The following is a 25262-nucleotide window of genomic DNA, read 5'->3' as shown; positions in this document are numbered from 1 at the left end:
TGGAAGTAGAATTTATAGGACTTAATGATGGAGGGGATATGGGGAAAAGGGAGTCGAGGTGTTTGGTTATCTACTGCTGCAGACTACCACAAAATGTCATGGCTTAAAACAGTAGCCAGGGGACTTCCCTGGCGGTCCAGTGGTTAAGACTCTGTGCTTGCAATGCAGGGGGCGCGGGTTCAATCCCTGGTCTGGGAACTAAGATCCCACATACCGCTCGGTGCGGCCAAAAAAAAAAAAAAGAAACAAACATTAGCCAGTGTATTATTTGCTCACGGTTCTGCAGTTTGAATCAGGCTTGGCAGGGCAGCTCATTTCTGCTGTGATCATCAGTGTGGGTGGCAACCAGCTTGGCTCAGATTGTGTCTGGGTTCAGTTCTAGCTGCCAGCTCAGTTGTTTGGTTCTCCTCTGCATGGCTTCTCCATGCTTGGTGGTCTCAGGGTGGTGGGACTTAAATGGAAGCTGGTTTCCCCTAAGTGCAAAAATGCAAGCTGCTGTTTTTGCCACATTCTATTGATTAAAGATCAAGGCCAGCCCGGGTCAGAAAGGGGACTACACAAGGTCATGGATATTAGGTGTGGTCCACTGGAGGACACCAAATTAAGTCTGCCACACAAAGTCTCCTGGGTTTCTGACTTCATATTTGGATGGATGGTGGTGCTATTTGTGGAAATGGGAGCACTCCAATGGTGTTGCTTCTATCCCCATTTAAAAAATCACTGCACTCTGTATGAAGGATGATTACATTTCAAATCTCTTTTCCTCAGAATTGCTTTCACTGATCCTCCATCCTGGATTAAATCCCATTGTTATAGATTCCCAAGCTTCCTTTGGTCTCCCCTTTGAAATTCATCCCACTGGGGAGCATTGTCTAATTGGCTTTCCCCATTAGATGTGAACTCCAGGAGCTATGGTACTGGGTCTCACTTGTTTCCTGACCCCCATCCCAAAAGTTCAGCCCACTTGGTACATAGTAAGTTCTCCATCTTTGCTGAATTGAATATCACTTTAATATTTCTTCACATGAAAGGTATTATTATTACATTAACAATGTCCTGTATTTCTAAACCAAGACTACCCTGAGGACCATTAGGAACAAAGCCAGCAAGGAACTGGGATAACACCTGATGTTCAGATGCTAAGTAGATTTGATGTGTACATTGGCTGTAATATGCTGCAGCTGCTGACATCTGATGGAAAACAAATATTGAATTGGTGATGCCACCAATGCTATCTATTATGCTAAACACCAATAATTCCATTGATGTATGAGGGAACACTGGAGCAGAGGTCAACAGCCTGTCTAGTCCTAAGTGGCTCCAAGGAGTCAGGCAATATGCAGTACCTACGGGTGCCATGGGCAAAGGTAAAAGAACAAAGGAAAAATAAAAAGCCATTCTTTTTATATAAAACCATTTAATTTCTTTCTGTTAAAATACACTCAATCCAGATGCAATGGATCAGGTGACCAGATTTTTCAGGATTCTTCCTCCACCAGGAGCTGATTCCATCTGTGTCAAACCTGGCTCTGGTCACAGAACATTCACATCTTTAATTCCAAATACTGAATGTGATGCAAAAGATGTAATCAATATCTAACACACAGGTATATAGTTACTTGGTGGTCACTGCACAGGTTATCAACAATGCAGGCTCAAAAAATAAGATGTATAATAAGTTGGTCCTTTCCAAAAATAAATATATTAGGACACTAAGCATATACCTTAAATGGATCTAAAATAAATACTAATTAAGTGCTAGCTCCTGTGAGGAACAGTGCATGCAGACAATGAACCCGCGTGTGTGGCTATTCATAACAGAAAGCTCTGGAATCCAAACAGTGCCTCCTCACAAAGCCAGTCCTGAGTGTGAGGATGTAAATGAGAGTAACACATAGCTTGACTAGGCTGCTGGATTCCACGTTCCAGTGGGGTTTGGAGTTCGGCGTAATTTCTAATAGTTTCCAACAGAAAGAACAGCAATGGCATTTTCTTGCTGGTCACTTCTCCCAAGCTGTGAGGCCTGGAGCTCATCAAGGAAGTTCAGAAGTCTTCTAGTTTGAGCAGATGAACCCCAGGGTTGCTAATCTGGGGACACGGATTCCTTTAAATTGCAGTGCCCCTTGTGATGAGAAGGGTTTTCATCCCACCTTTCTCACTGCTGATCATGCAGTGCAGAGGGCACTTCCATTCTTAGGAGAGCTTCGCTTTCTGCTCGAGCCTCAAGCCCTATTTCTTAGCCCCACTCCCATCACGCGTCTCCAGTCTGCATTTGTGCTCACAGAAATAGTCTAGAGTTGCATGCCAAGTTCTGAGAGCAAGAATACGCCATGCCTAGAGAGTTTATATATGATAAAAACTTTCCAAATGATGTAGGCAAGAGGAAAACGCTTATTTTACCATCATGCAGACAACCCATCTTAAAATGCAACCCAGGAAATTATAGCTTAACAATATTCTGGACAGTACTAAATAGATTAAACTATCCTTCAACCCGAAGCAAATACCATTCCTTTGAGGAAAACCAGGTGTGAGTGTTGCAGTCCATTAGGTAATAAATAAAACAGTACCGTCAGTGCTCTAAAAACAGACAACAGACCTGACATTTAATGAAGTGAGTTAGTATTGCCTCTATTTAGTATCATCACAGATAACTCATCTCTGTCATGAAATCCAGGTGTGGCTACGCTATTCACGGGCATCTAGAGCAGAGTCTTTTACCTTGTCAAGTCAGTTTAATTATGGCCCATTTTCTAGCAGAGATTGGGGTTGGGGACAGGAGAGCTTTGATTTTTGTGTGTACAGGAAAATAACTTTCTATAGCTCATTTGGCTCACAGGCACATTTTACCATGTAAACCCCTTCAGTCACTCAGAGGGGATCAAGGAAGCCCCCCAAAACCCAGGAGGATAGACTTCATTGGGTGACAAAATCTGACTATCTCTGGAGCTGCTCTCCCTCCCTACAGCTGAACAGGTGCCCCTACCAGCCTCCAAAGTCCCACTCTTTACCTCTGGACTCATCTCCTGACCCTGTGGGATGCCCACACGTGGGACAATACCAGACTCATCTGCCCAAATCACGGCTATGCATCTGAAAGGAGAAACTCTACTTTGGAAACAAGTTTTAATGTAGACTCTCCTTCCAACAGGAACTTTTCTTCCATCCTGAAGAAAACATGGAGTGTAGACTACATTTACCTACTGATCCTTCCGGGTTCAGATTCATGATATAATCTGGGCTGCTCAATCCTGGTAGCTCACCTCCACAGGAAGGCCCAGAACCACACAGTCCAGGCAACAACTTCCCTCCTCCTTGTCACCAGTGGGAAGAGCTGCCTGCTTTTGTTTTGTATACAGAAGTGATGTAGAGAGGTGTCCTGAGTGGATATAGCACTGCCATAGAAAGGATACAGGATCCCAGGGTGGGGGGAGGAGCATCCTTGGGAAAGATTCTGCTTTAACCAATATGGCTAGAATTACCTGAGCAATGGGGATGATCACACACTTCCTACTTGATAGTTGGCCTACCATCTAGCTCTGTTACAACAAGTTGTGTGACCCAGTTCAACCATGCATCCTTTCTGGGCCAATGTTCTCATTCCATACCAGGCACTCAACAAATGTTGACTACATGAAAAAGCATCCCCTATCACAAACTACAGGGCACTGGGTTAAACAAAGTGACTGCTGGGGCCAACGCCAGACCCCCATAGCCACAGACTGAGGAGGGTCTTTCCCCTCTATCTCTAGGCTTGAGCAAACAGCCCAGCTGGCTGGCAGGGCCTCCTCTTAGGTCTGACCACTGTACCTCTGTGGGGTGTAGGGACTCAGCTCAAGTGTGATGCTCCAAGGGGAAATGCCAAAAAGAACATTCTCTGGGTTCTGTGATGGACTAGGGAACCTGCACTGAGCAGCCGAGACTTAGTCTTGCATTTTACCTTCACCCCTGGCCCCTGCTTCCATGTGTCCATTGAATTGTTTCACTCAATAACTTAATTTCTGGGCTCTCTACAAGAGAGAGGGTTAAGGAAGTAAAAGAAACTCAAATTAGGCAGTTTGCTAATGCTAAGTAACTCTGAACAGATATTAGACAAATAGAAAACTGTGGACTACAACAGTTTACATTTCTCCACATTTCCCTTAGAAAATGGAAAGTTGAGTTGTTCCAACAGCTGAATCTGGTGGGGAGACAATGACTCTAATGAAGGGAGAGGTATAATTCTCAGTGCACATTGTAAACAACCAATATTAAGCTGCTTTGGCTAAGCCTAGGAATGACTGGCTATTGAGACTTCACTGAAGGGAAGAAGGAAGAAAACATGAATCTGCTCTGGGATGCCCTGAACTACATTTCTAGAGGCAGGGTAGGCGCAGAGCAGGGGGCTGAATCTAATGCTTTGCCATTAATTCAATTTAGGTGACCTGCTCCTGGCCCCCAGAGCCAATCCCCAGGAAGGATTCTGTGATGACAAGTCTGGCTCCGTGCTGAAGCACCTCCAACTCTGTCCACCAAACAAAGTTAGCAAATTGTAAAATGTTCGTCATTTCCTAATTTTGTATTATACAATGGAATTAGGAACATAAACAGTAACACGTAGCAAAACCCCGAGCCTGCATAGGATTACCATCCTCTCAGCCACCTCTGCGTAGGCCAATCAGTTTGGAAAGTTTTTCACAGTTTTCAAGTTTCAGCGACTCTGCCTTCTGCTTCAATCGTTCATCTCTGTATAATCCTGCCAAGTTGGTCAACTCCGACTCTGAAAGATAAAAGAGGTAACAATTCATCAGGAAAGTTGAGCCCCTCTGTTTCACTTCAATACTTCTGGAAGCAAAGCTCCTTTTACTTTAATGCTTTGTCTTTCAATTAAACTTAAGAAACACTCATTTACTCAAGAAACACGTATCAGGCAGCTACGCTACACCCACCAGGTGCTGAGGATTAAGGGACACCTGTGATCCTGGAGTCCAACAGTATCTGTGCTCTATTACAAAAGCACTGGACTTAGTTCTTATCAACAGAACATTTGGCACCAGACTTAGGAAACCTGCACGCGTGCGGTAAGAGGAGACCCTGTTTCAGGGCTTTCCTACGAATGGTATTCAGATGGCAGTTGGGAGAGAATAGAGTCCAATCGCTTGTTCCTGTCATCTGAAACAAAGACAGCTGCTTCATCCTTCCCTCTGCGTTGCTGGATCATAACTCATATATGCGGACTGACACAGAGCCCTCCACTGGCAGGCATGCCTTCTATAGAAGGCCAGGTTGCTGGCGGCGTTCTTCATTCCCTCACCACATGTGGGGCCCCTAACTCAAAGGCCAAAGGCAGCTGGGCTCTTTTAAAAGTGAAATCATCTGGATCCAGTGACCTCTGTCTCCTTGACGAAATGTATTTCATTTTCTCTTCATGGTGGAGAAAGTCATTCTATTTTTAACCAGAATATAATCTCTGCTGTCCTCCCGGACTCAACAGTGGTTTGGCTGCCTCTCTTTTTTATCCTTTTGTTTAGTTTCAGAGACATTCGTAGGAAGGAATGCCTGAAAAGCAACTCCAGAGACGTGTTGTGTATTAACAGGATGGCATGCTTCGAGGGGCTGCGTGGCTTCTGAAAGCCTCAAATAGCAGGCAGCTACTCAATGTTTAAAGGACCACACTTGTGAAAATGCTATTTTAATCATTCTGAAATATGTCTATCCATTCTTAGTCATCTTGCTGACAGATTTTGTTTTTCTTGGTGGAACGAGAGGCACCTGTCTGATTAATCAGCAAACTGCCTGGAAACAGGACTTAATACCTAGCCAGAGGGAACAATGCACAGTGGTTTCTGAATAAGTCTCTATCAACACAAAATACAGGCATTTCTGCTCACAATGGTTCCGTTCACACCAAGTAAGGCCCAAAGTGCAGATTAAGTGCAGGACTCCAGGGTGAGGGGTGGGTATGCATGAAAACCCGCCCTCTGCGATGGGGGTTCAGAGGCTGGGCCCTGGCCCAGCAGTTGCTTGGCAAACAGGGGGTGTCCTAGGCTCTAGAACAATGTGCTCTCACCCCGCAGTGTGGGGCTTGCAGTGCGCGCCAGCCAGAGCTTGCCCCCCGCCCAGGCATCCTCGCAGGTGATGTGGCTTCATGGCGGATCACGCACCGCACCCAGATGAAAGCCCTCTGCTCCTTGGTTCCGCCCAGAGCTAGGCACTGACTCCACTTGTCTGGCTTCTTTGGCATGTGGGAAACCTGTTCAAGAGGGCTCTGTGAAACCAGGCTGTCCCTTCGGTCCTCTGAGTCACAGTTACACCAGTATATAGAGCAGATCCTATGGCTTTGCTTTTCCTTGAAACGATTTCCTTAGGTTTTTTGTTACTGACCTTATCCAAATATCTCATTGCCTGAAATCTCATTCCAGAAAACATTAAGGGCTAGTGATTCTTACTATTTTATACACTGACAACCACTGTAATAAGCTGATGAAAGAGAACTGCACATATATGAATGCTTTTCTCAAAACATGATGTTGCTTTTTTAAAGTTCATTGAAACCAGTTTTCAATGCTCCAGAGATTGAGAGCAATGACCTTGCACAAGGGCAGTGTTTCAAGGAACTATGTCGCACACCCCCATGACCATGCTTGGAGAAACTTCTCTCCAAACTGCCAGTGAATCCTTTTGCACTTCAATGAACAAAAGGTTAACTCAATGAATGTTACTTTTCACAAGTTCTGTTAATATTCAATAACTTCTAAGAAGAAACAAAATCTTTGGCAGGGGCAGGATCAAGGGAACATCCTTTCTTCTCTGCAAAATGTTTCCCGAGCCCTGAATGCCAGTGTAATAGATGGACAGAGCATTGCACCTTCAAGGTAAGCTGACTCAGGCAAATTGCCAAGAGAGGCAAGTCCCAAAGCCTCTCTCAGAAACACTCTGCATGCATGGGCTAACCTGGTGGCGCAGTGGTTGAGAGTCTGCCTGCCAATGCAGGGGACGCGGGTTCGTGCCCCGGTCCGGGAAGATCCCACATGCCGCGGAGTGGCTGGGCCCGTGAGCCATGGCCGCTGAGCCTGCATGTCCGGAGCCTGTGCTCCGCAATGGGAGAGGCCGCAACAGTGAGAGGCCCGCGTACCGCAAAAAAACAAAAAACAAAAAACCCTGCATGACAGCCCGGATCAGAGTCCTGACAGCTGGAAGACCCCGACAGATCCCAATGACCATCATGATCCAGCCTCATAAGACAGTGCTGCATCCAGTCGAGCAAGGCCAAGCAAGGTCTGGATTCAGTCAGGACCCAACCACTTACTATATGCCAGACACCATGCTAAGCGTTATACTCATACCACCTTCTATAATCCATACAACCTCCTTGGGAGGAAGAAAGCAGAGAAAAGAAATTAACAAAAGATTTTAAAAGACAGTGGCTAACTTTGCTAAAAACAGTTTCCATTCGGTATTTTGCCAAGAGTGAACTTTGTTCTCAAGCGGATTTATTTTTACAACCTCCATGTGCTAAATTTAACCATGCTGGCTGCACTTGCTGCTGGATCCGGAGGGCAGATGCTGCTTGTTCTCAAATGGCACTTGGGTTGTGTGGAGGCTCCGGACGGCCACCATCCTTAAATGCCAGAAATAGATTTTTAAGGGGTGTGTGCTGATAACCCCCGGGTTGGAACTTGTGGGTACACGCATCATGCTCACCCACTGGATCTGTTTATACCTGGAGGGTTCCAAAGCCCTGAAAGTAGGCCTCATGAGGATGGGGACAAAAGCCTAGAAGCCACCTTAGGTGTAATCCTTACCGTGAGCTCTCTGCATAATTTCAAAACCCTCTCAGAGTCTAAAATAATGGAGACTCTTAGCACATACACTGTGGCCTTCACCTGATTTGGATCCACGTTTATAATGCCTTTAAGTCTAAGGCCTCTATCTTGCTCCAAAATTCTTTCCTGATTTTGAAACTTGCAAAACCTAGTTTAACAGTGGGGTAGGGGTACTTCCTGACCCCTCAGTTTTTTCAATAAAAAAGCAACTTCCTCCTCCTGCTGAATTCCCCCTTACATCCAAGTCATTGCCTACCAAGCTCCTAATGCACCTGAGAGGTCAGATGGGCTCTGCCCTACTGAGATAAGGTCCCTCAGGGGCAGGGTTAGGACACTAGCCCTGCTCAGTGATTCCTAGTCCTCAGCAGTTTCACTGTTTTCCAGTCCTGAGAATCCTCTCTTCAAAAGACATTTGTGGAGCATCTGTTCTGAAGCAAAGACTGTGCCAAGGGCCTGGGACACAAAATTAGTAAGACATGGTTTTTGCCCTCAGAGAGCCCAGAGTCCAGCAGGGAGACTGTCATGTACCTACAGAACACGTTAACATGGTGAGGGTGGCACTGTCTTAGCAGGATGAGCCAAGTGCTTTAAAAACACAGAGGAAGGAGAGACTAACTTGGGGTGGGGTTGGGATGCATGATGGGTCAGCGAGGACTTAGCAGTACTGTGACTGAGGATCTAAATTTATCAGGCGCTGTTAGATGTTTAACAACACCCAGTGACAGACTAGGTTTTAACAAATGAGTTCGTTTGCTTTTTAAAAATTAACCAAAGCCAAGTTTTATAAGATACAATTACTAATGGATATATGTGTGTGTGTGTGTGTGTGTGTGCGCACGCGCGCGCACTCCCCATGAACACTCACTGGGGTTGGAAGCCAACACTGTCACCCCCATTGTCTCCAGGGAAACAGTGTGGAAGACCTGCTCCTGGGAGAGTCGCTTTTGTTCTGTGTGGCCACAGCTGATTGGAGGGGAAGAGAAGGGGCACTGAACTCAATAACAACAACCTATAAAACTTTGGTTAGGTTGGATCCATGATTTCCCTCTGGGAAATGTGAAATTAGGAAATCATGGACCAAACCAGCAAGCTACTTAAACAGGAAGCTTGTGATGTAGAAAGGGGCCAATGACTTGTGGGGGTGGGGAAGTTGGGAGAGTGAATAGGAGGGTAGCAACCAAAATAAACCATGGCAAATTAAGGCTGTGAAGGAGGAGAGCTTGAAAAAGCAAAGAAAAGAAGCTGGCAGAGAGAGGAGAGAGGGCACATAGGCAGAGAGATGTAGAGACTCAGAGACAGACAGACAGATAGGCAACTAATACTGCTGAAGTTCCTAAGATTTCCCAGTCCTGGCCACATGTATCCTGTCAATAAACTTCCCTTTTTTTGTAATATCCTGAATGGGCCTCTGTCCTATCCCTGTTCACGTAAACATGAGTAGCTCAGACAAGGAGAGAGAAGGGATCAGGAAGCTGGGGATGCCTCACGTTGGAAGCATGGCACCAGCTAAAGCCCCTTTTAGAGCATCTTACTTTGTTGTTTCTCCTTCCAACAACTTGTCTGGATGTAATCAATGTAATCCTTTTCTATCGTCTTCTCCAGGTCACGCAGAGATGCTCCTCTGTAGGCCTTGTCAAAGTTTTTATCCACAAAGTAAGGCACCTGTAGGTTCTGGGTTTCTCTAGAAATGGTGTAGCCCAAGGTCCTGAAACAAGGAGAGAGAGGCTCAGGTATGCTTGTCATACTTGGCAATATCACTTTTAGCACTGGCGTCACAGAGATCATTCACACAGTCACCTCTTCATAGGGCAGATGCAGGTATCATTTCCTAATACATCTAACATTTATTATTTCTCAAGCAAAGCAGTAAGTGTAATGTCATCATTGTTGCTATTATGTGAGCATGTTCAAATGGATTCAATCGCAACATATTTATTTCCTTAAAGGATTCACCTCCCTCTCTTCACTCTCTCTCTTTTTAAATTTAAAACATACGTCCTGAAGGCTTGTCTTACATAATTATGAAATGATTACCACAATAGGTTCAGCTAACATCCATCTTCTCATATAGATACAATAAAAAGAAAATAAATAAGACAAGAATAAAGGAAAAAGAACCTTTCTCCTTGTGATGAGAACTCTCAGGATTTACTTTCTTAACTTTCCTATCATTTTCTGTCATACAGCAGTGTTACTACTGTAACACTGTGTTGTATGTGACATACCTTGTACTTACTTAACTTATAACTGTTAGTTTGTACCTTTGACCATCTTCCTTCAATTCCCCTTCCCTCTCTCCTCCACATTCGGTAACCAGAAGTCTGATCTCTTTTTCTGAGTTTGGTTTGTTTTTTTTTTTTTTTAGATTCCACATATAAGTGAGATCATACAGTATTTGTCTTTCTCTGACTTATTTCGCTTAGCATAATGCCTTCAAGGTCCCTCAATATTGTCACAAATGGTAGGATTTCTTCATTTTTTACGGCTGAATAATATTCCATAGTGCGCACGTGTGTGTGTGTGTGTGTGTGTGTGTGTTCAGGTTGTTTCCATGTCTTGGCTACTGTAAATAATGCTGCTGTGAATATGGGGGTGCAGCTATCTGGATTGACCTCTCTTAGACTGCTTTCTATGTTAAAAGTAGAATGCTGAATGCTTAAAAAACAATTTCTATATTGTATAGGACCTAGCATGGCACCTGGCGCAGAGTGGCTATTGGTAAATGTTGGTTGAATGAAATGATTATTACTATAAACTATTTAAAAATAACCAGACAGCTTATACCAACTTAGTTCTAATTTTTAGGACATGATAAAAAGTACTTTACACATAGCCATTAGGTGAGAACTGCGAAAAACTAAGACAAAAGATTTCAATGATACCTCCAGGCTAACTCTCAGTGGGTCTAAGATATCCAAAGGTGTCTGGTGCTCGGCAACTTTAACAGGTCTGGGTTAACTGAAGTCTAACCGTAAGAAAGTACAGACGGGAGTTCAAATTCAAGTTAAAACAATGTGATGGCAATGTGCAAAATCCAAGCTGATTTTGTCCAAACTGGACAAAGTCCATCTTAAAGGAGTTATATTTGACCTTTTCCTAGCCTTTTCCTTTGATCTTTCAACTTATGGATCTTCCTGGATGTCTAAGAGCCATGACTGCTCTTGCCTCCCTCTGGGAAGCTGTTATCAGGGTAGGTTCCTGTCTGTCCCACTGGCCTGACAAGAAAGGAGGTAGCAGTAGCATATGGAGAAATATGGGAAGTCAGGAAATAAGAGGGAATCAGGCCATTGTGTCCCGACAGCAATAACCTCTGAGTCTCAGCTTTCCTCTCCGTAAAATGAAGATATTGATCTAGAATGATAGTCTTTAGTCTACAGTGATCACCAACAAGAGCTCTTCCTGTTAGGTACGGTTCCATGGAGTCCACATTTTGAAAGGTTTTTGTCTGCTAAACCATAATAGTAATAACTCATTTCCCATTATTAATTTAAAAAAATAATCCAGTGATTCTCAGACTTTAGTATGGACCAGAATTATCTGGAGGGCTTGTTAGAACTCATATTGCTGGTTCTCACCCCTAGAGTTTCTGATTCAGTAGATGTGGAGTAAGGCCTAAGAGTCTGCATTTCTAACATGTTGGCAGTTAATGCTGATGATGCTGGTCTAGGGATCAAATTGAGAACTGATTTAACTGAAATAGTTAATTGAAGAAATTTTAAAATTCCTATCAGAGCTCAAATTTTCCATGCAACACAAATTTTATAATGATTTCTATATTTTTAGCAAAAGCAAAGAAATGAGATACTATGGTTTGACTGTATAGCTTTATGAATAAATGTACTATTCTTGCAATTTCTTAAATTGGAAATAATCACTAGATCTTAGTTACTATGTTCTCAGACTCACAGGGGTCCAGCGATACTATCACAAGCTCAGTAAGGTCCTTTTTAACTCTAAAGTGGAATGTTAAGGATTTAATCTGAACCTGGAGTTCGTCTATTAATCCTTCAGAAACCAGCCATTGCTATTCTTCAGCTGACCAGATGGTGTCGCTGTAGAACAAAACAATCCAGGTCCTGAGTGCCTGGGAAACTGCCTAACGTACAATATTTTTGAGTCTCTGCATTATTACTATCCAGCTGTTCCTTTAAACACAAAATCAGTGTTTTCTACAACAAAAGGTGAAATGGAATGTTAGTAATGTACCAGCTTGTTGTTAAGAAATATTTCTAAATATTTGACTTACGATTTATAGAATAGACTATATGGGGGATTAGCAGCTAGCAGCTGAGTAATCACAGATATAATCACAATCACCAGAACTGGAAGTAACTGAATAAATGCAGAATATGTAGTCTGAAAAAGAAAAAGCATTTGGTGTAAGTGCTCTTCATCAATATAAAGTATACTGAAAAGAGAACAGTTTTCCCAAAGAAAATATGAATTACTGATGTACTGCACATAGCCCAAGGCTTTTCTGGGAAGGTTGTACTTTCTGCTGAGAAGTACCAAACAGCCCCATTCCGTCTGCTGAAAAGGCTGAACAAGGCCCACCTACAATCTGGATTGACACTCAGTAATCCTTCTGCAGCCCCCTTTTCTAAGACCAATGAAGCAGACACCTGTGTGGGAGCTTGCCCAGACTATGACTCTCATGAGGTCATGTTATTATGCAACTCTGTTGCCTTGGCCTCAGCTGAACGGACTGTGGGACATCTGGGGGACATCAAACCGTAGCAGGGATGATCACATTCTCCCTCCTAAGCATCTGGGATTGAGATTCATCACCATTCACTGCTAGGCAGTCACTTGAAGAAAGGACACATATTCTGAGGCACTGTAGACTGGACATTTGCAAGGGGAAGCAAAAAAGCCAGGCTGCTTAGGGAGAACAAAACAGATGCAGGGAGGCAGGAAAACTGGAGACAGTCTGGCCCCAGGAGTCATGGAGAGCACAGCTGCATGGGGGCCTGACAGCACCCCAGTTCCTGGTTCCCATCTGACATAAGGCCCAGCAAGCTTCCTGCCCTTAAGCTTCATGAGACTCCCTTGATCCCTTACCTTAAACCCCCTTTAGTACTGAATATTTTGAAGGGGGTTCCTATTCTCTGCAGTCAAGAAAACGTTTTTCAAGACAGCCCCATAGGTGAACAGAATTCCCGGAACAGTCACCAAAGAATGGACGGGGGAGGGGGTAACATTCTGGCTTATTTGGGCCAATTATCCAGCTCTTCTTGCCAGGCTTGTGCTTTCCTAAAGCACATTTTAGCAACATATCTCAAGTTGAACTTCAAAAACCTGATCATACTACATAAAGGTCAGCTCAGTACAAGTGTTTATGGGCAGCTGTTGTCCTGTCCTCCCCAGGTACCTGAGGCTTATCTTCTTCCTCTTCCTTCCGTGTCTGCATCCTCTCATGTCGGTGCCGCCGGCGGTAATAGTGGGGGTCATCTGTCACGTTTGAAAACATATGAATGTTTCCTGGAAAAGAAAGAAAAATACTTAGTATGCAATATGGCAAACACCCCTTCCTTGCCTTTTCCAAGGTCCTTGCTTCCAACTAGGTTCTCTGAGGGTAGAGTATTGTCCCATTTTACTCAGTAGAAAAATATAACAGTAGGTATGTCAAGTGAACCAGCTGGAAATGGGACATGCTTAGCCCTCTCGCCCTTATTTAAATAATCCTTTGTAACCAGGGAGTGAGAGAACCCCAAGAGGCTAAGAAAGAAAGCACTTGGGCCATGAATCCTGTCTGACATGCTCATGTCTGCCTCCTTGCCCAATATCAAATTATGTCACTACTATCTTTAATAGCACCTAACAAAATTCATTTTACTTCCCAGGCATTTAATTAACCCAACTTCCAACTCTCTGGGGGTACTTCTCTAACCTTTACCTTTATATAAATGCTATTTTGCAATAATGACAATATAGGCATTTTGCTTCTAATTTATAAAACACTTAAAAAAATATCCAATCCTCACAGCAGCCTTGTGAAGTTGGTATTATCAACCCCATTTCTAGGGAAGGAAACAAGATCAGACGGACTAAGTCAAAATCATGCATAGCTGGAGGGTGGAGACATGCCTTCAACCCCAGGTTATCTGATTCCAAAGTTTGCTGCTGCCTCCATACCATGGTCCCTCTATCACATCCTCAAACAGATCTCAAAATATATATGAATTGTTTTTATTTTTGGCCACGCCGAGCGGCATGTGGGATCTTAGTTCCCCAGCCAGGGATCGAACCTGCACCCCCTGCAGTGGAAGCATGGAGTCTTAACCACTGGACTGCCAGGAAGTCCCTATGACTTCTTAAACGATAATTTTGGGATACTAACCTGTAGGAAAATGTCCTCCAAAGAAGACATTGAACAGCTCTTCTGGAGTGATGTCGGCTTCAAAGTCCCTGTAATAATGATAAGGTCTGGCTCGAGGGGTAGTGAAAATCACCTGTTCATCTCCATATTCATCATAGCGGAGTCTCTTGTCAGGATTGCTCAGGACTGCAAAGGCATTTCCTATTGCTGCAACAAAAACAAAAAGCACCTGAGTACATAGTCTGCTGTAGCTGAGGGTGATCATAGCAGTAGCATTGAAGAGCCCGGAGTTCATTGGTGCTGGACAACTTCACAGTGACCCAAGGAGAGGTGCTTGGGCCTAGAAAGTTCACCAAAGTGCTTGCCCTTGAAATCTTCCATGATCTAGTCTGATAAGCCTGAAACAACACTGGACTCAAGATGAACTAAGAAGTACTGTTCTCCGTCATCAAAAATGTGTTATTTCACTTGAGAGCAGTAGTTTATGGTTGGAAACAGTTCCTACATAAGTAGTGGTATTCTAACATGAAGTCACATACAATCTCCTGAATAAAATAATCAGTAAAAATCCTCCTGCTTGGCTAAAAGCAAAGTCCTCACTCATCAGTCTTATTTCAGTTTACTTTTTTTATTTTTGGCTGTGTTGGGTCTTCGTTGCTGCGAGCGGGGGCTATTCTTCATTGGGGTGCATGGGCATCTCATTGCAGTGGCTTCTCTTATTGTGGAGCACAGGCTCTAGGCACGCGGACTCAGTAGTTGTGGCACAGGGGCTTACTTGCTCCGCACCATGTGGGGTCTTCCCGGACCAGGGATTGAACCCGTGTCCCCTGCATTGGCAGGCGGATTCTTAACCACTGTGCCTCCAGGGAAGTCCCTCAGCCTACCTTTTTTTTTTTTTTTTTTTTTTTTGCAGTACGCGGGCCTCTCACTGTTGTGGCCTCTCCTGTTGCGGAGCACAGGCTCCGGACACGCAGGCTCAGCGGCCATGGCTCACGGGCCTAGCCGCTCCGCGGCATGTGGGATCTTCCCAGACTGGGGCACGAACCCATGTCCCCTGCATCGGCAGGTGGACTCTCAACCACTGCGCCACCAGGGAACCCCCCCCTCAACCTACTTTTAAAAATGGTCTTTAGAAATTAAGAAATGTATCTCCAGGGAATTCCCTGGCGGTCCAGTGGTTAGGACTCTGTGCTTTCACTGTTGAGGGCCTGGGTTCAATCCCTGGTCAGGGAACAACAACAAAAAAAAGTATCTTCAATGTCTCAAAGAGGGATCAAAGACTGAATAGATTACATATGCATACCATCACTTCTCCTCCCTATGCACAAATGTGCAAACTTTGTCCAATTTCATTTAAACATACAATCAGTACCAACAATCAAAAAAATCTTGAAAAAAAATCTTTTAAGACATTCCTACCCACCTACCTTTAATTCAGTCAACACTATCAGAAACATAGTCAGAAAGAGCATTTCCTTATGATTCTTCTAGCTAGGCAATTGTATTAAATATTTATAGCAATAAAACTGCTAAGCAGAAAAAACAAACAGAAAAGCCTAAACAGAGTTGCTTAAACATTCACATCCCTTGAAATCTGGCAGATTTCTCAGAGAAATGGCATTAGTCTGTGAGGTACCTTACATGAAGGTGTGAGGAAATTGTGGGTTATCTGTTTCCTTGTAGAAACTGTGGGGAGAACTAGATTCACAATGGCACATCAACAAGGGTAGCTTGCCCTCTGAGGTAAATGCTGACTTTAAAAAATGTCTCAGATCTATCATTTTTTACCTTTTCTTTTGAAAAATTTCAAATCTCCAGAAAAGACGAAAAAATAGTACAATAAAAACCTTTACATTTATTCATCAATTGTTAGCATTTTACCATATTGCTTTCCTCAACTCTCTACACATACACATATAATGTAATATGTGTTCATTTTTTTGCTGAACCATTTGAAAGTAGGCTGCAGATATTATGACACTTCACCCCTAAATATTTTAGCTACGTCTCCGGAGAAGAAAGATATTCTCCTACATGATCACAACATCATATCATAGCTAAGAAAATTAACATCAATTCATTATCACCCAGTGAATCCATGCAAGGTTCATGAGTTACATTTGGTTTCACGTCCCTTTAGTTACTTTTAATCTAGAACAGTCTCCCTACCTTTTTTGTTTTTCATTATATTGAATTTTTTGAAGAGTAGTTCAGTGTTCTTTGTAGAATGTCCCATATTTTGATTGCTTCTTTATTAGATTCAGGTCAAACATTTTGGCAAGAATACCACATGGTATTACAACATGTAATGTTAGGTTGTTCTAGTATTGGTGATGATAAGTTGGATCACTTGGTTAAAGTGGTGACAGCTAGCTATCTCCATTATAAAGGAAAATCTCCCCTGTGTAATCAATAAGTATTCTGTGGGTGATTATTTGACATTATGTGAATATCCTATGCAACAACAACCTATCACCCAATGGTTTCGGCATCCATTGATAATCCTTGCCTTAATCAATGACATTCCTGAGAGTGAAGCTCTTAAGTAAGACTTTTATTTACGTGCTGGATCCAAAATATTTTTTAAGATTATATCACTGGGGCTTCCCTGGTGGCGCAGCGGTTGAGAGTCCGCCTGCCAGTGCAGGGGACACGGGTTTGAGCCCTGGTCCGGGAAGATCCCGCATGCCGCGGAGTAGCTAGGCCCGTGCGCCACAACTGCTGAGCCTACGCTCTGGAGCCCGTGCTCCACAACAAGAGAAGCCACCGCGGTGGGGAGTGGCCCCCGCTCGCCGCAACTAGAGAAAGCCCGCCTGCAGCAACAAAGACCCAATGCAGCCAAAAATAAATAAAAATTTTAAAAAAATTTAAAAAAAGAATATATCACTGAAAGTATCACGGAAATCAATGGAAAAAAGAGTCGATCTATAACCATGTTTTTGCTCTTTACAAAGCTGTATAAAGCTTTTTCATACATGTTAATAACAGAGGTTTCATGAACAAATATTTTGATGGTCAAAGAAGTTTGGAAATGCTGTCTAGGCCCTACTTGCAAGTGGCCACCAACCTATAAGTTCCACAAGAGGAACCATATCTGTTTTACTCACCATGGCACCTGGCACATAGATCTTCAATAAAGATTTGCTGAATCGAGGAATGAAAGGTTCCAAAAGGTGTCACTGAGAAACCAAATATTTTTTCCAAAAGAAATTAAGGTAAGTGAATGAGGACAGGAGAGAGCTATGCTAATAATCACTATCTAAGAGGTGTGGCAGGAAAAAACAAAACCCTGCTTGTGGCCTTATAAAACAATTACAGGGGAGGCTGAAAACAACTTGTTCTGACCAAACAACATAAGAAGGGCAGAATTAAGCATTAGTTTAGGATCAGACCTTTGAAAGCATCTGTTGCTCCAGGAGCACAGTTCTTGTCAGGATGAAATTTCAGGGCGAGTTTTCGGTAAGCTTTCTTAAGCTCTTCATCACTGGCATTTCGTGAAACCCCCAGAATTTCATAGTAATTTCTGCATTTCTTGATCCTAAAAACACAAATCAGAAATATATTTTGGTATGTCTACAAAGGCCCCTTTTGTACAATTAACTGCAAAATAGTAAATCAATCCCCTCTCCAATCTGTGAGCCCCAAAACAAACCTAAAAGAAAACTGGTGAACACGTTAATGAAACATACAATTCACTAACAATGTCCTCCTCCCAGTGACAGCTTAATTCCTTTCAAAGTATTTTTACATCTAATATTTTTTTCTTTCTATATCCCTGCAAGTGGATAGAACAAGTATACTAACCCTTATAATATTAAGGCCCAAGCTAAGTCCTCAGAGTTGAACCATTGGACAGCAAAGTCAGAAGAAATACCCTAACCATCCTTTTTTTTTTTTTAAAAGCTACCTTTTTTCCCCTTATGGCTATCTGTTTAAATTTTGTTTTAAAAAGTTAACATATTCACATGGTAGAAGAAAAATATCCAATAGTACTAAACTATATACAGTGAAAAATCTTCCTGCTTCCCCATTCCCTGTCCTCCAATCTCTTACCCTAAGAATAACCACAGTTAGAAGTTTTCTGTGGGGCGTTCCCTGGTGGCCTAGTGGTTAGGGTTCTGGGCTTTCACTGCCATGGCCCAGGTTCAATCCGTGGTCAGGGAACTGAGATCCTACAAGCTATGTGGCACGGGAAAAAAAAAAAAGTTTTCTCTGATTCCTATGTACAGAGAGAGTACATGTATAGACACCTCCCCATTTTTTTTACATAAATGGAAGCATATTATAATCACCCTTCTATATCTCATTTTTTTTTAACTAACAATTTATCTTGGGAATTGATCCATAACTTATAGAGATGAAAAGTACAGGGATAACAGTTTAGATCACCAGAGTGTTGGTTCTGAACTTTTTGATCTAAGAAGTCTTTTATAAAATGATATAATGGCATGTTATACAGCCTCTCAAAAATTCCACTGTATAATCCTGAAGGAATGAGAGTGAAAAAGGCAAATAATATGTTTGTATTATCAGGAAGATAGTTTTAAACTTGCAGACCCCTCCCCAAAAGGGTCTTGGGGTTCCCAAACCACACCTTGAGAGCGGGTGGACTACAGCATGAACTCTGGAGTCAAAATGCCTTGGTTGGCATCTGATCTTGCTGTGGACTTAACTCTGTGCCTTTGTGTTATCTTCTGAAATGGGCTGATAATTATACCTATATTTCACAGCTGTTATAATTAAATGAAGTATTCATTAAAATGCTTGATAGCATCTGACATGACGTAAATATTGGCTATTATTACAAATCTACCACATTCTACAGATGGTCAACAGGCACGTGAAAAGATGCTCAACATTGCTAATTATTAGAGAAATGCAAATCAAAACTACAATGAGGTATCACCTCACACTGGTCAGAATGGCCATCATCAAAAAGTCTACAAATAGTAAATGCTGGCGAGGGTGTGGAGAAAAGAAACCCTCCTACACTGTTGGTGGGAATGTAAATTGGTGCAGCCACTATGGAGAACAGTATGGAGGTTCCTTAAAAAACTAAAAATAGAACTACCATATGATCCTGCAATCCCACTCCTGGGCATACATCTGGAAAAGATGAAAACTCTAATTTGAAAAGACACATGCATCCCAATGTTCATAGCAGCACTATTTACAATAGCCAAGACATGGAAGAAACCTAAGTGTTCATCGACAGATGAATGGATAGAGAAGATGTAGTATATATACACAATGGAATATTACTCAGCCATTAAAAAGGAATGAAATGCCATTTGCAGCAACATGGATGGACATACAGATTATCATACTAAGTGAAGTCAGACAAAGACAAATATGATATCACTTATATGTGGAATCTAAAAAAATAACACAGATGAACTTATTTACCAAACAGATACAGACTCACAGACATAGAAAACAAATTTATGATTACTAAAGGTGAAAGCAGGGGTGGGGGTGGAGAGGAGGGAGATAAATTAAATCAGGAGTTTATAATTAACAGATACACACTACTTTATATAAAATAGATAAACAACAAGGTCCTACTGTATAGCACACTAATATCTTGTAATAACCTATAATGGAAAAGAATCTGGAAAAGAATATATATATATATATATATAGTTACATATAACACTGCTGCACACCAGAAACTAACACAACATTGTAAGTCAACTATATACTTTAAAATAAAAACCTACCACATTCTTTAAAAAAGCTGCATATTCTTGCATTTTATGGATGTATGTACATTCCCTACTGATGGGCATTTAAAGTATCTCCATTTATTTGCTACCACACAATTCAGTTAGGCAGGCAGAGACCCAGAGCCTTGTTGAAGAGTTCATAGTAAGTCAGTTAACACAGTTGGGACTATAATGCAGGGTCTGGAATGTTGGTCAGGGCCCTTCCCCAAGAGCTGCCCATGAGGATCCTATGGATTCCCCACCCTAGTTTCTGATCCCTCCTTCCATGGCAGATCCTCCCCTGCCTTTCTCTTTCCCTCTCTCCCTTATCAGATATATAATTTGAAAATATTTTTTCCTGTTTTGTGGGTTGATTTTTCACCTTCTTGATGGTATCTTTTGAAGTACAAAAGTTTTTAGTTTTGATGAAGTCCAATTTGCCTATTTTTTCTTTTATCCCTTGGGCTTTGGGTGTCAACAAGAAATCGTTGCCTAATCCATATGTCACAAAGCTTTACATTTGTTTTCTTCTAAGAGTTTTATGGTTTTAGCTCTTACATTTAGGTCTTAGAATTAATTTTTGTATTTGTGTGAGGAAGGGGTCCAAGTTCATTTTTTTGCATGTGGATATCCAGTTGTCCCAACAACATTTGTTGGAGACTAGTCTTTCCTTCATTAAATTGTCTTGGCACTCTTGTCAAAAACCAATTAACCATAAATATAAGGGTTTATCTCTGGAGTCTCAATTCTATTCCATTGATCTACATGCCTATCCTATGCTGGTGCACACCGTCTTCATTACTGAAGCTTTGTAGTAGGTTTTGAAATTGGGAAGTGTGAGTCTTCCAACTTTGTACTTCTTTTTCAAGACTGTTTTGGCTACTCTGGGGCCTTTGCATTTTCATATGAATTTTAGGATCAGGTTGTCAATTTCTGCAAAAAAGTAGCAGGGAATTTGATAGGGATTGTGTTAAATCTGTGGATCAATTTGAGGACTATTACCATATTACCAATATTAAGCCTTCCAATTCATGAATACAGGCAATCTTCCCATTTATTTAGGTCTTCTTTAATTTCCTTTAATAAAGTTTGTAGTTTACAATGTAAAATCTTACATTTCTCTCATTAAATTTATTCCTAAGCATTTTATTCTTTTTGATGCTGTTATAAATGAAATTGTTTTCATTTTCAGATTGTTCATTCTTAGCATATAGAAAAATAATAATTTTTGTATATTGATCTTATACTGAACTTTGCTGAAGTAATTTATTAGTTCTAATAGTTTGTGTGTGTGGGTATTGCTTAAAATTTTCTATACTAGATCATATAATTTGTGAATATACTTTTATTTCTTCTTTCCAATTTGAATGGCTTCTAGTTCTTTTTCTTGCTTAACTGCCCTGGCTTGAACTTCTAGCACAATGTTGAATAGAAATGGCTAGAATCTTGTTCCTGTCCTGTTCTTGATCTTGGAAAGCATCAAATTATTCACCATTAAGTATGATGTTAGCTGTAGATTTTTTTTTTAATTTAAGGAGTTTTTTAAAATTAATTAATTATTTATTTGGCTGTGCCAGGTCTTAGTTGAGGCATGCAGGATCTTTGTTGTGGTATGTGGGATCTTTAGTTGCGGCATGCGGGATCGAGTTCCCTTACCAGGGAACGAACTTGGCTCCCTGAATTGGGAGTGTGGCGTCTTAACCACTGGACTACCAGGGAAGTCCCAGCTGTGGATTTTTTTTTTTTTTTTTTGCAGTACGTGGTCCTCTCACTGTTGTGGCCTCTCCCATTGTGGAGCACAGGCTCCAGACGTGCAGGCTCAGTGGCCATGGCTCACGGGCCTAGCCACTCCGCGGCATGTGGGATCTTCCCGGACCGGGGCACGAACCCATGTCCCCTGCATCGGCAGGCGGACTCTCAACCACTGCGCCACCAGGGAAGCCCCCAGCTGTGGATTTTTTGAAGATGACCTTTATCAGGTTGAGGAAGTTCCCCTCTATTCTTGGTGTGTTGAATACTGTTATCATGAAAGAGTGCAGGGTTTTGTCAAAAGCTTTTTCTACACCTATTGAAACAATCATGTGACTTTTGTCTTTTATTCTATTAATATGGTGTATGACATTATTTGATTTTCATGTGTTAAACAACCTTGCATTCCTAGGATAAATCTCACTTGGTCAAGATATATAATCCTTTTTAAATGTTGCAGAAATCTGTACCCATCTTGTGATGACTTTGTTTTTGGTTACAGGGTAATAATACTGGTCTCATAGAATGACTTGGGAAGAATTCCCTTCTTTGGTATTTTCTAAAATAGTTGATGAAGGATTAGTTAATTTGTCTTCAGACATTTGGTAGAATTCACCAGTGAAGTCACCTGGGCTTGGGCTTTTCTTTTGGGAAATCGAATTTATCCATTTCATTCAAGTCATCTAATCTGTTGACATATAATTGTTCACAGTATTCTCTTACATAATCATTATTTTGTAGGATTGGTAGTAATATCCCCTATTTCACTCCTGATTTTAGTTATTTGAGTCTTCTCCCTTTTTTTTGCTTGGTCAGTCTAGCTAGAAGTTTGTCAATTTTGTTGATATTTTCAAAAAACCAACTTTTGGTTTGTAGATCTCTATCGTTTTGCTATCCTCTATTTCATTTACTTCCACTCTATATTATTTCCTTCATTCTGCTTTTTGAACTTAGTTTGTTCTTCTTTTTTTAGAAGATTAGGTTATTGATTTGAGATTTTAAAAAAATATATAAACATTTATAGCTATAAATTTCCTTCTAAGTATTGCCTTAGCTGCATCCTATATGTTTTGGTATGTTGTATTTTCATTTTTTTAATTAATTTTTATTGGAGTGTAGTTGCTTTATAAGTGTTTTCATTTTCATTCATCTCAAAGTATTTTCTAATTTTCCTTGTGATTTCTTCTGTGACCTATTTATTTATCTTCTGTGACCAACATATTTAGGAATATGTTGTTTAATTTTCACATATTTGTGAATTACCCAAATTTTCTTCTGTTGTCAATTTCAAAGAACATACAGCGTTTGATTTTAATCCTTTTAAATTTATTAAGGCTTGTTTTATAGCCTAATATATGGTCTATCCCGGATAACGTTCCATGTATACTTGAGAAGAATGTGCATTCTGCTGTTGTTGGGTAGAATGTTGTACAGGTGTCTGTTATGTCAAGCTCATTTCCCCTGTCTCTCTTACAGTATAAGCAGGGCAGTTACTTCAGATTATACCCTAACACTCCACTTCCATCTAGCCGTGCCTCTGAGGCCAAGAAGCTATTGTGCTTCAATAATAGTAATAAAAATAATAATAGCAGTCAATACTTACATAACACATCATCTGTGCCAGGCACTGTACATAAAATCACTCATTTAATCCCACCACAGGCTCACCTTTGTACTCCAAGCAGCTGCTCCTCAGTATAAGTGGCATTCCCCTCACCCTGCCGGGTCTGATTCCACTCATGCTCAGACTTCTTTTCCTTTTGTGCCTTCCTGCAGTTACAGCAACCACAGGGGTCATGACTTTCAGGTCTGTCTTCTGGGTATTTGTTTCTTCTAACTGCATCAATGTAAGCTGCAAAGCAACAGCACCTCCATGAGGCTTCAGTCTGACCTGAAAATCAACTTTGCTACTGGCCTAAGCTATCTGGGAGGCTGCCTGTAGGCAAATGAGTGTGAGGCCCAGGTTACTGACATCAATGCTGACTTCTAAACACCCATACAAAGCTGAAGAAACATCTTCCTTGAGAAAACAATATAGAAAATACAGAGGCAATCACGAAAAACTTTTAATGCCAGAAACATGAAGCATAATAATGTCCACCATACCTACAGTCATCGGTCAGCAAATAATCTTCACTCAGAGCCAGTAAAGGGGCTCAAGAGGCATCTGCCCAATACCTTGGCTTTAGGGCAGCACAGGGAAAGCCTATTTCTCTGTCGTCCATGGTCAGAAGTGAATTGATCATAACACATTATTTTTTGTCGCAATGCCTCCCACCACTAAGATTTAAAGTAGAAATGAGTTCAATTTTTTAACTGACAGTTATAAAACTAATATGTACAATACATTTGGCTAGATAGATCAAGGAGATGTATGCATAAGACCTACTCCTGACCACAAGGAGGATATAGTTTAAAGGAGAGTATTTAATTAATCATAATGCCTGCAGAGTACGAAGAGGGCCATAGCAATATAGTCAAAGAAGGCAGAGTACTCGTGTCCTGTATGGAGGATCTGGGTAAGATTTTAAAAAACCCTTTCTCCTGCTTAACATCTCTTACTGACTATCCACTGCTCGGTGTCCAGATTTCTTATCATGGGCCCAGCCTGTCTCTCCAGCCTCAAATCTCACCACAAGCTCCTTTGTAGTCTATGCTCTAGCCACACCAAACTCCCTTCAGATCATCAATGCTTTCTCTTTTCTCTGTGCCTTTGCACATGCTGTTCCCTCTGCCTGCAAAACTATTCTCTAAGTAGGTCTGGCTAACTCCAACGCACCCTTCATGTCATCATATGTAACACTTTCTTCATGAGGCCTCTGACATCCAGGCCACGCTGAGTGCCTAGTCAGTATGCCTCCCAAACCTATGACCTTGCTGTGTAGCCCAGGACATTCTGGCCCTGTTTTGTAACTGACTGTTTACCTGTCAAACTCCCTCAGTAGACTTAGAGTTCTGTGGGCTCCGGGGCCCATGTCTGTCAAATCCCGCTGCAGGATCAGCATAATGCAGAGTACATAATAGGCACTGGCTCAGTACTCTTTGCCTGACTGTAGGATGGAAAAAGCTGGCCCATCCGTCCTGATGCTGGCTGCAGGGACAAGACCAAACCCAGGCCGAGGGTCAGGTAGCCCAGTTTGGAGGCGAGGATAAGGACCGAGTAAGCAAGCTGCGGGAAACCGCGTCACCCCGCTGACCCCGGCGCAGACGGGCCTGACAGCTGCAGGCCCTGGGCGGGGCTGGGGGCCGGAGGCAACAAGTCGTCACGGGTGACTCTGGGTACGCGGCCGGGTCCTCAGCTTGAGCCAGCGCTCCTGGTTTCCGGATCCCGGCCCCCTGCCCTGGGCGGTTTCCCTCCTCACCAGGAACCGTACTCAGGCCCAGCATCTTCTCATAGACCTCCATCCTTCATCTCAGGCCCAGGATCTCAGCCCCTTCAGGCGCCGTCAGGAGCCCCATCCCTGATTTCTCCCTGACCCTGCCCTGTCCCACCCTCCGGCCAGGACCTGATACCTTCCGTCCAGCGCTCCCCGCTGCCCAGCGTCGCTGCCATACCGCTTCCCAGTCAGCAGGTCTGCCGAGCCTCCCCCGCGCCCGAGACGGAAAGGGAAGGGGGCGCAAAAAAGCGCGGGGCATGCTGGTCATTGTAGTCCAATCCATAGGAGCGGAGGGTCATTGGACTAC

The 25262-nt window shown here is 42.3% G+C and overlaps 1 protein-coding gene across 1 annotated transcript; it reads right to left on the bottom strand.

Annotated features, from left to right (window-relative positions):
- Positions 1 to 4535: 4535 nt before the first annotated feature.
- Positions 4536 to 25215, bottom strand: DNAJC18 (DnaJ heat shock protein family (Hsp40) member C18). The gene is made up of 8 exons (XM_082622568.1): positions 25092 to 25215; positions 23247 to 23430; positions 17517 to 17662; positions 14146 to 14331; positions 13177 to 13286; positions 12052 to 12161; positions 9338 to 9510; positions 4536 to 4759 (listed from the first exon to the last, which is right to left on the bottom strand). The coding sequence occupies exons 1-8, from the start codon at positions 25129 to 25131 to the stop codon at positions 4635 to 4637; spliced, it is 1074 nt and encodes a 357-aa protein (XP_082478694.1). The 5' UTR covers positions 25132 to 25215; the 3' UTR covers positions 4536 to 4634.
- Positions 25216 to 25262: the final 47 nt, after the last annotated feature.

This window comes from Mesoplodon mirus (genome assembly GCF_964341445.2).
Source record: "Mesoplodon mirus genome assembly, chromosome: 5".
NCBI lineage: Eukaryota > Metazoa > Chordata > Mammalia > Artiodactyla > Ziphiidae > Mesoplodon > Mesoplodon mirus.
The sequence above is the reverse complement of the archived record's forward strand: the minus strand, read 5'-3'. Positions and strand labels throughout refer to the sequence as shown.